The sequence below is a fragment of the Liolophura sinensis genome, chromosome 11 (genome assembly GCF_032854445.1).
Source record: "Liolophura sinensis isolate JHLJ2023 chromosome 11, CUHK_Ljap_v2, whole genome shotgun sequence".
Lineage (NCBI taxonomy): Eukaryota > Metazoa > Mollusca > Polyplacophora > Chitonida > Chitonidae > Liolophura > Liolophura sinensis.
Genome location: NC_088305.1, coordinates 29580801 through 29592745, shown reverse-complemented (window position 1 = coordinate 29592745; position 11945 = coordinate 29580801). Strand labels below are relative to the sequence as shown.

Below are 11945 nucleotides of genomic sequence, written 5' to 3'. Positions count from 1 at the left end.
TACAACATAGAGTGTAAAACCAGAGTAGCGACGACAGCGTGATAGACGTACAGCATAGAGTGTAAAACCAGAGTAGCGACGACAGTGCGATAGATGTACAGCATAGAGTGTAAAACCAGAGTAGCGACGACAGTGCGATAGATGTACAGCATACAGTGTAAAAACAGAGCAGCGACGACAGTATGATAGACGTGCAGCATAGAGAGAAAAAGCAGAGTAGCGACGACAGCGTGATAGATGTACAGCATAGAGTGTAAAACCAGAGTAGCGTCGACAGTGTGATAGACGTGCAGCACAGGGAGAAAAACCAGGGCAGCGACCACAGTGTGATAGATATACAGCATAGGGAGAAAAACCAGAGTAGAGATGACAGTATGGTACACGTACAGCATATAGAGCAAAACCAGAGCAGCGACGACAGCGTGATCACACGTAACCGGTAAAATACGGCCTCTTGTCAGTTTATGTGAGTTAGAGTTTTATTCTAATTTCATTTAAATGCATAAATAATAGCAAATTGCACGCCCCCAATTACCATGGCTGAAGCAGAATTAGGTAAAAAAAAAACAGTGATGTTAATTGCAATTTATTAGACGTCTCTGGTCTAGAAATCAGTCGTTCTGCCTGTCCATCGGTCAATCAGAATGTTTGACATCTTATCTTTGAACCTGGTCCTCCGATCTTTAAACATTTGTCATTCGCTTAACGTTTGACCTGAGCGGAAGACTACACGAAATCCTGTACGAGGAGAGAGGCAGTTACAGTGCCAATATAATCCGACCGACCCCGATGTAATCCAGGACAAAAGCCCCGGCGGACAAAAACCCCGCGAAAAAAAACCTCGCGGACAGGAACCTCGCGGACAAAATCCCCGACGGGCAAAATTCCCATCGTCTTAAATAATATCGTCTTGTAGCTTCTACCAACATGCTCAGTTTGACTGGTTGAAATGTTTCAGCATGGCAGACTGGTTATAGCTTACTATGATTCACAGTATCAACTCGTGCATGCCATAACGTATTCAATTTGAGTCGGTTTACAGGCATCGTATGCAGTTTTATTTGTTTTCTGTAACAGATGTATTTGAAAATATAGATTATTTAGACATTTTTTTCATCTTATTTTAGTTTATGAGAAAAATATTGTTTTCGAATACGAAGCCTCTGCGTAGTTTCTATTTTATAAGTATAAAATGGATGTATATGTATAATACAAATTATTCGTAATCATAAATTCCAAAAAATTAAATACAAATTTTGTTGAGCAGCCAGTTTTGCCTGCAAAAGTTGACAAATTAACAAAACGTAAAATTGTCGAAACCCAACAGTAAATTATCGTGTAATGTGCCTCCTTTTTGCAGGACTATAAGGACTCCTTCGTCGTCATATGATTGAAAAATTGCTAAGTACGATGTTAAACCCCAAGCACTCACTCACCCACTCCAACATAATTGGAAGGAGGGACCGGTTGTGTCAGTTGTTTGGATCGCAGATACCCTTGTTTGGTGGCCTGATCACTGGAATGTGATTAGTAGTGTAAACGAATATGCGATTGTCTGTCTGTCTAATTTTGGAGTGTCTGTATGAAGTCAATTATTGGTTAAACACGCACCTTTGTTATCCAAAAACATATATTTATTTATTTTATTGGTGTATTACGCCATACTCAAGAATATTTCACTAATACGATGCCGGCCAATGTTATTTGCGGAGGAATCCAGACAGAGCCCGAAGGAAACCCATCACCATCAGCGGGCTCCCAGAAGATCTTCAAAAGGAGAATATTTATTTATTTATTTATTTGATTGGTGTTTTACACCATACTCAAGAATATTTCACTTATACGACGGCGGTCAGCATTATGGTGGGAGGAAACCGGGCAGAGCCCGGGGGAAACCCACGATCATCCGCAGGTTGCTGTCAGACCTTCCCACGTACAACCGGAGAGGAAGCCAGCATGAGCTGGACTTGAACTCACAGCGACCGCACTGGTGAGAGATTCCTGGGTCATTACGCTGCGCTAGCGCGCTAACCAACTGAGCCACGGAGGCCCCCGCCAAAAGGAGAATAGAAAGATGGAGAACCATTATATAATAGCATTTATTCTTGATCATTTAAGCAACGGTTTACATGACCATGCTGGGGCTTCCGTGGCTCAGTTGGTTAGCGCGCTAGTGCAGCGTATCGACCCAGGAGCCTCTCACTAATGCGGTCGATGTGAGCTCATGCTGGCTTCCTCTCCGGCCGTACGTGGGAAGGTCTGTCAGCAACCTGCGGATGGTCGTGGGTTTCGTCCGGGCTCTGCCCGGTTTCCTCCAACCATAATGCTGGCCGCCGTCGTATAAGTGAAATATTCTTGACTAGGACGTAAAACACCAATCATATATATAAATAAATGAATAAGTAAATAAATAAACAAAATATGCAAAATGCAAAATCATGTCACGAGTTTATGCACCAACAAAGAGTGGGGACCACTTTCAGAAACCAAACGTTTTCCTAAAAGACGTTGTCTAGGTTAAATTGCCATAAGGCGACGTCATTTACGAGAAAAGTTAAAAAGAACTGATTTACGAAGTTTTGTGGAAGAGGGCCCTGGCCTACACAATTCCGTTAAAAGCTTAAGGGAGCTGGGAGACGAAATATCCGTGAGATTTTTCGCTTAACGGATGTAGGCCCATCATAAGCAGAAGAACGGCATCCGCCATCTCTCTTAAAATGATATTTTTATTCAAAGAATGTTGGTCCAATACATGATATTTCCAACGTACAAATGATGACCGATGAGAGAAATACATGGTAACTGCGTAAAGACTTTATAGCGCCGAAAACCGTCAGAAAATGCCACGTACAACGCACTGTGAATATGCGTGTCCTTTCATGATACCACCATTATTGTGTTTCTTCTTTCACAAAACAAACATCTCAATTGTTTTAACTATTCGAAATGAAAATTAGTCTCTAGATATTCTGAGTTGTTTCGGATATACCCTAATTCCAACATTACATGCATTGTCCACACACTCTACATTTAGCGTCCCGGAAGCTAGCCTACATGGAATGATCAAACTGCAGATGTTGTTGTTGTAGCAGCTGGGCGGAGTTGATCACCATGAGTCTGTCGTACACGTCCTTTAAGCGTCCCATCAGGGTGAGGGTTTTCCCTCTCTCCTCCTGTAGGGCCCGGATTATCTCAGCCTTCTCCATCCTGAGTCCGTGGATCTCTTGCTCCAGGGTAGGGATCTTGAGCTGTAAGGAGGACAGGATTTGGTTCTTCCCTACAAGTTCCCGTCTCAGCTTCTCCACTGTTCCAATAAAACACACTCGCCATGTTTACACTGAACATGGAACAGTAATATATTATAGTGACCAATATTTAGACAAGGTTTAGACGCTGGGACCACTTTCACAAAACTTCGTAAGTCGTATTTGTCGTAACTTTTTTTCGACGTTTTTTACGTCATCGTGCCATAAGACGTCATTTACGAGAAGCGTTACGAAAGATTGATTTACGAAGTTTGTGAAAGTGGCCAGCAATGGACAGACACACCATCATTCTGCAAAACTCTCGTGTGTCAAGGACTAGTTCCAAGGTCAGCTGAGTTATCCTTATTTAGAGTTCACTATTACTTCCACTGACTTGTACAACTCGAACCCTTCCACTTATTTGGTATACACTGATTCTCTAAGTCATCCAAAGTGCAGAAACGTCAAAGCCTGCATCGATAACCATTTTTAACAGTAATTCAAGCGGTTTAAAATTTTTAATAGACCAAGTCGAAGCAACGTTCACCATGCTTTATATTCGACTTTCCTCCAAGATGTAGTAAGGAACGCGTTGACTATTTGATAGATAGACTCTGACAACGAAATCAAATGGTCCCAAGAGCAACCTTATATTTCAAATGAAAAAAAACAAGTATAAGAAGGCCTATACAAAACAAATTCTCAACGAAAGGTTGCGTAGGAAGAAATCTTCGAACGACCGCATGCGCGTTCCTTTAGCTTGGCGGAAGTTCGTAATTAAAACACGATCGACTGCTCGATTCGTAAGTTTAAACGAAAGACATATTACCAGGACATGTACTAGTGTAATCCTATTTCTCTCCGAAAGTGAACTACCATAGTGTCCTAGATGAAGTCATGCCATTCCAAGTGTCCAATATAACACCATATCGAGGTCTGGAGTTTGGGTACTATTAAAAGTGTTTGGAGTTTGGGTGCTATGAAAGGTGCTTGTAGTGTGGACGCCATCAAAGACGCTCCAATACTTACATTCTCGGGCGTATCTGAGCCGAAGCCGACTACGCCGAGTGTGGAAGCGTCTTGTCTCAGTCTGAAGCTGTCTCCGAATGTTGATCCTCAAAATGTCCGAGAACAAAACAGTTTGAGTGTGAGCTTCGCCGGTTGGGGGCGTTGCTGATACACCGCCGTCTACCACTGACGGCACTTGTGAAACTCCGCTGTCAGGCGCTTGTGCATGCTCCCCGTGTACGCCATTAAAATCTATACTAGGTTTATTCCTCGACTGAAGTGCTGAACTGTCAGCGTTTTGACTCTTACCCTTTTCCTCGGACCTCGACGAAATAGGCTCACGAAGACAGTCTGACGAAGCGTGGCCATACATAGAACAGTTGTGACAATTGAGATTTTGGTCCATGGAATTACCTGTGACTATTGAACTACAGTCGTTTGAAGGTTCGTTGTAAGCAGATGGTTTATCTGGTTCTCTCGTTACATCCTCGGCAATATGACCGTCTTCTGGGCTTTTGTTTTGCTGGAAATTGCCTGCATGGCTAACATCGGCTTGCCTTACCCGCTCTTCCGGTTCCCGCCAAACCTTGCCGAATGCCGGTATTTCCAATCTGCTGGTGACGGTCTCGGAGGATGCCACTCGTACTCGTGGCGCGACTCTGGGGCTTCTCTTGGCCTTAGTCGCTGACAAACTCTGTTGGCCGTTTTGTGTTTTGATGTGCTTGAAATTTGGTGATTGTTTCTTCAAGACGGATGCGTGTCTTTCGCCCCCCTTTGGTGCCCCATCCACAGCTTGGGACACATGCTCCTTAACTTGTGCTCCAGGAGAAGTATCGCCAGCCGGTTTTGCTGTCGCCAAATCTGCCTCCAGGTTTGAATCTTCCACATTTGTCTCAGCATCGGATAAATCTGGCCATTCGTTATCATCCGTTGTTGATCCGGAAAAATCTCTCGTTTTAACAAACGGCTGTCGCACGGTTCGTTGAAAAATTCCATTGATATTCGTTGTTTCGTCTTCGTCAGTTTGTACGCCTTGACTCAATGTTGTCCCTCCATAATACTGACTGGGGTATACGTTTGGAGTAGCAAACTCTCCTCCATTGTATTCCGCGTCGGTGTGTTCTACATTTGCTTCGGATTCTGTTTGGATCAGCCCCGAGCCCATTTTAAATTCTGACAGGCGTAGATCCACCGAATTCGTCCGAGTTTCACTGTGGGATAGCTGTGTTCGAAACTCTCCATGGTCTAGCTCTGAACACGACTGACTATCCCTCTGGCACAGGTAATTTGTTTGACGATCTGTCTGAGCTAGCTCTGAACGTACGTTTAGTAGATGATCCCTATGGTTTTCTTCAGCTCTTTGATGTTCTCTCTTGGCTAGTTCTGAAGACGACTGAAGATGGTGGTGGCCCAGATCATCCGTTTGACGTTCTCTCTGGTTTAATTCTGAACATAATAGACGAAGCCTATGGCCTAAGTCATTCGTTTGATGGTCTCTCTGGGTTAGTTCTGAGTACGATTGATATTCTCTCTGGCCTAGTTCATTCGTTTGACGTTCTCTATGGGCTAGTTCGGAACACGAATGACGATGTCTCTGGCCCAGGTCATTCGTCTGACGTTCTCTATGGGCAAGCTCTAAGCACGAGAGGTGTTCTCTTTGGCCTACATGTAGGTCATTCGTGTGTCCCTCTCTGTGGGTTAGCTCTGACAACGACTGGTGTTCTCTCTGACCTAGGTCATTCGTTTCATGTTCTGTTTCACCTGGCTGGGGGAACAGTTGGTGTTCTTTGTGGGTTACCTTTAAGCTCAATCGTCGTTCTTCGTGGACGCTCTCTTGGTTCGTCTTGTAATGTAAATGACTGGACCAGGGGCACGTTTGACCCTCCGTCTGTGTATATGTGGCCTGGTTTGTACTCGACGTTTGTGAAGACACTGTAAACAGAAATCCTGCGTACAGAATCACATGATGCATTACTTTACAGGCATAAAATGCTTTTGGTAATACCTGTCAATGGTCGTACGTTCGCACTGTCAAAAGCGGCAACATCTTTTTTTATCAACACAAAACCGGACAATTTGTGTTCCATGTACATGCAGGTTGATATCCAGGGTACACTCGACAAACCCCGGCGGAAACCCACCGGTTGCTGTCAGACCTTACCACGCACGGTCGGAGAGAAACCGTATTTATATGTACTGATATGTACATATGTACTGTAATACATATGTACTGATATTATATGTACTGTAATAGCACAAATTTTGTGCTATATATATAAGCATTTGCGGCCATAAGGCAAGAAGGTCATGATCTGTATATTTTTCATGGCTACCATTGTTGATTCATGTGTACCCGTTAAACATTTTTCATGGTTACCATTGTTGATAAATGTATACCGGTTTAACATTTTTATGGTTACCATTGTTGATACATGTTTTCCGGTTTAACATGCACGGTTACAATGGCTGCTTGTAATATAAATCTGTTAATATTTAAGTCTGTTGATTGAGTAATGTATAGGCTTTAACATAATATCGTGTCACATTCAACATAATACCGTGGTAGCCAAATAGAATCTTTATGTTGAATTACTAGAATATGAGCGCTATATTTATTAACAGAATGTGTAATCAGTAGCACTATATACAGAAATGCGTTTTAGCATCACTCGGACAAAAGTTAAATTTAACAGATTATTTCTGTAGAGAGTGGACATTTTTCTGTATTTGTGATTTTATTAGATATTTTTGATGCCACTCAACTGTTACCTGTTGCGACTGGTTTCTTGTCCAAAAAGCCGGAGAGACCGACAGCTGTCACAAGAGCCAGAAATGCTGTGGGGATCTGAGAACATAAACAATGACGTCACAGTCAGCTCTCGCAATGAAACAATGTATAAGAAGGATAAAAATTCTAAACAAAAGTAAATGGTCACTATTGGAGCCTAAATCCACAATACTCTCAAAAAATAATCCGTTAAATTTAACAGAAAGTCTTTTGTCTGAGTCATTCTAGAATGTATTCCGCTATTGTAGCAGATTATTCCGTTACAATATCACACACATATTTTATTAATTCAAGACAAATATTCCATCACACTAACAAGATATTATGTTTTATACGGCAGAATATCGTGTTATGATAACAGAATACATTCTAGTATTAGTCAGACAATAGATTTTCTGTTAATATAAAAAGATTTTTAAGTGTGGCTAACTACGTGAAGTTCATCCATTACTAATGACATTAGCTGTAGTCTGTATCCCACATCCATTGTCTACATATACTGAGAAACGGAACAATATAGATTTCAAATTTTAATAGAACTATTCATCCATATTCATCAGTACCCAACACAGGCGCACTGACTAGTGTGTTCTTGGCTAATCAACTTTAATGCGTTCTCATGAATATGAAATATGAAAGCCTACAGTACATCAGAGAAGAAAATTAACAATAACAGCGACGACAGAATGATAGTTGGTAAACGGTCACACGTAATGGATGTAATTCGACCCTTTGTCAATTTAGACTCAGCCTGTCTGTACTCTTGAAGCTAACCCCAGGTATATGCATGATTTCTCACCTCAGGCCAGTAGTTACACAGTACGATATATAGCGCCAAGAGAACGACCCCGCATGCGCATTGACCACCGAAGGTCGCCCCATCCACTACTTTGGGTGGCGAGGTGAGTCTGGCGGGGAAAGAATGGAGAAATAGTTAAAGGAGAAGAAAATGTAAATATCAAACAAATACCAATGAAAAGAGTATGCATTTCCTCGCAGGTGTATGCCATAAAAAAATTCTAATATGTACCTCAAGTTGATAAATTATAAGTAAAGTCAGCGCCAAAAGTCGTTGTAGGCGACTCCATCTTGCCTAAGAACTAGCCCTAAAGACTTCTGTGTTGAAAATTCTTCTGTGTAGGAAAATTGCCGTCGAAAACCGCCGAAGTGCTGTACATTTCCGGTAGAACTCTTCCTCCCAGAAGGTATCGAACAGTATAGTTCGTTTTCCGCTTGACGATCGGGAAACCGGAATGTTGGACGTAGGTTCCGAGTTTACACCAACAAGCCTCTCGAACAACGACTCTCATTGGCTGAGAGGCAACACACCCCCAGCATAAATTACAGGGTGTTAAAGATGGAGGACGCGATGGACTACCGACCTTTGCCAGGTACCTCACCCGCTGACCTAAATCCTTATAAACATCAAAAGCGGGACTCAAACACGCGACCTCGTTGGCCAAGAGCCTGACCGTTGCAGAGAGCTATACGGGGCCCATAGAAAAAATCGTTTTTTATACAGGCAACATCTCCTGTACCATTTCCCAAACGACAAAAAGATATAAATCTATGTTTGCTATTATCTGTATATTGTATAGAGGTTAGTTGTAGAATAACCGCAGCTACTGGGAAAAGCCTGTCTGTACAATACATCACATATACATGTATATCAACAACAACAACTTCAAGGCCGCCATTTGCAAACCGTTGAGCCTGCCCGTACATTTTTTCTGACTTACTCTGTCGATATCGGTACCGGTGCTTCACAAGTCGGCCATCTTGTTTCGTTCAATCTGGCCCCGATAGGCGATACGTCTCCCTCTATCTCGCCCTGGGGCATATTTGTACGGCTAAACTTTAGTCATGCTTCTGTAACCATTTTGAACATAGCATCCGCCAAATTTGTCCCGATCAGCGTCTTCTGTGACGTTTCATGACGCTTTGCGAACAATTATGACGTCTGGAACTATGCCGACATTTCGTGCGAGATATGTCATCAGTTTGAAAGTTTGATGTTGACGTGACGTCACAAAACGTATCAACATCCCATGGTTATGGCATTTTTACGTCACAATCTTGGGTTAATAATCATAACGGCCCTTTCATGAAGACGTGAAAAGACATGTCCAAACTGTCAACCAAGAATATACATTTAAGCAATCATAGTCATGATCTGAATTGTTAATGTCATTGTCTACCGGAAGAATACCTCCTAGTAGCCCGGTCTAGCTACAGCAACGTTCTATACCGCTTCGACAGTAACGCAAAGTCAGAGTGAGAAATAGAGAATATTGCTCAGTGAAGGTTGAATACCATATATGTTGTTCTCGTGAGTTATCATTACTACCTTTCACGAGAACAATATTTATACTATTCAGCCTTCACTGTGCAATATTCTACTTATTATTTATATCCTGACATTTTCTCTACATGGATATAAATGCGTATCAGTTTATCTGTTGCATCCGTGAAAAAAATAAACAATGTGCCATCTTCGTCGTATTTCTGATTTCATTCATACGCGCTGGAATTTCGTTCAAGTCCGCGCTCACAAAACCTTTTTGCAGTTGTAAACGCTGTCTGTAAGTAATTAGACATTCCACCAGGGTGCTTAATGCTAATGCAATATAGGTATTTACGTAAATTATGCAAATGAATAGTTTTTTACCTCTTTTTTGGTGAACTATATATTGCACGGAAGTGCAGGGCCTTGTGATGCGGTCCACGAAGATTTCACGGCGGACGTGAAATCCAGACGTGAATGTAGCAGACGGCATGTACAAAAGTAGTTCCGGCAAGGTCAACTGTGGGTCATGGGTGAAGGTCTCCAGCAGTGTAATAGCAAAATATAATAAAAAAAAAGTGATATCTAACTTGTAAAGATATCATTTTTATCAGTGAAGGAAATACTGGGATTTCACTGATATATAAATAATAACACCTTTTACGTCATAGATTAAACCACATCGCGCAACATGATTGACGTCGCGCAACAAAAGACAAGTTTCACTTGGCCGCAGCGCTGCCTATTGCGAGAATGGAATCAGGAGGCTGGATATTTTTTAATCAGGTGAGGTGGCGCTAGTGGGAAGCAAGACCTCAAACCATTCTTACATCAAAAGTGAATTATAGCGCAACGTCTACAATATTACAATGTATCAGTTTCTATTGTAGCGTCGTACTGTCTTTAATGTGACGTCGGATGTTCCCTGCTCAGCTCATCGTGATAAAATGACGTCACTAGCGACCTTTACGGTTAGAAGAAACAAGTTCAACTAGTAACCTGTAACTTCATTCTAGAATAGATAAACTAATGCTAGATAGAATACTCTGATGTCCTGCTGCCGAACGTTTGACAGGTTACCATGGACAGTAACGTTGTCACAAGAAGTGAGATTAGAGTCTATACATGGTATTGCATTCATGTGTGGACATCTGCAACGAAAATTAAGGGGCGGGGCCTGTATTAAGTGAACAGACCATTTAAAGTGATTTTATCTGCGGATTCCAAATATCGTTTTATTTGTGTTATGACACTTTTTACACTTTACGGTGGGTGAGTCTCTACGGTGAACTATGTGGACAACACTCAAGCTTTGATGATTTCCTGTTTCTGTCTAAAGCCATGTTGTATACAAAACTCCATCCAAATCTGTCAATAACTTTTCCCGTAAAGCTGCTGACAGACAGATAGCACACAGACAAATATAAACTACTAAAACATAAACCTCCCGGCTTCCAGTCCAGCTCATGCTGGCTTCCTCTCCAGGTGTACGTGGGAAGGTCTGCCAGCATCATGGGGATGGTCGTCCGTTTCCCCCTGGGCTCTGCCCGGTTTCCTCCCACCATAATGCTGACGGGAGAGAACAATTGGATATTTCTGCACAATGCGTGAATACACCAAAGTAATATAGTATTTACAATGCTTTTAGCAAACTGAAATATTTGATGCACTGAGAATTTAATGGAACTCCTCACCTCACCCCACCGCGCTAAGATTTAAGTGTTTCTGAGTGTATGTGCATTTATTTAAACAAATAACCCCTCAATCTCGTATAATGGAGGAGTTCCGAATTCGAACTCTTTTGTCGGTAAAGGTAAAACAGACATACTCTACATGTGATTTGTGAAAAAAACTCTCCTATTCAGATCTATTAAGGTGAGGAAAGTTCAGAGGAAAGAGTGCGAAAAGTTATTCCTAATGTGGTCTTCAATACTTTTTCTGATTTTTCCTTCAGGTGAAAAAGACGCTTGAAAAATATTTTTGTATGGTGGGTATTTATGACCACCTTTTGGTATTCAATGTCATAAATGAGGATGTAACACAGGTTTAATAAATATGCTCTAGAATTTGGTCTTTTCAGCTAGCAAATGTATTAAACCTTAATTTGGATCATATTATTTTTTTAATATGTTCATAAATATTATCATAAGTTAGATAAAATGCATATGTTTCGAACAAATTTACATTCAAATGAATGTATTAGACAAGCATGACATCCTTATTTAGAACATTATTATGCAACAACGATAAATACCAAAAGTTGGTTCCAAAAACCCATCATACACAAATATTTTCAAATATCCTTTTCTTTTGAAAAAAAAATATTAAAGATAATATTTGCAAATAAGTTTTGATGCTCCTTTATCTGATTTTGGCATCATTTTTGTGTTTTCTTCTCCTTTAACCTCCATATAGCAACTTATATATATGCACAGTTTTCTGCTGACTAAGACAGCAATTCGAAATCACTTGATATATCGCATATTAAGCAATTCTGGTATTCAGGCCAGGCACAATATTTATTTAATTCGCAGTCTTTCTTGTTGTCATCACTACATTTATACAGATTCTAACTTGGGCTTTTGGTGTTGGATCCCATTCTTGAGCATGTTGTCCGACA

General features: G+C 41.3%; 1 protein-coding gene across 1 annotated transcript; it reads right to left on the bottom strand.

Moving 5' to 3' along the window:
• Positions 1-3050: 3050 nt before the first annotated feature.
• Positions 3051-8881, bottom strand: LOC135478302 (uncharacterized). Its single transcript, XM_064758576.1, has 5 exons — positions 8781-8881; positions 7841-7949; positions 7023-7098; positions 4275-6200; positions 3051-3304 (listed from the first exon to the last, which is right to left on the bottom strand). Exons 1-5 carry the CDS (start codon positions 8879-8881, stop codon positions 3051-3053), a joined length of 2466 nt encoding a protein of 821 aa, XP_064614646.1.
• Positions 8882-11945: the final 3064 nt, after the last annotated feature.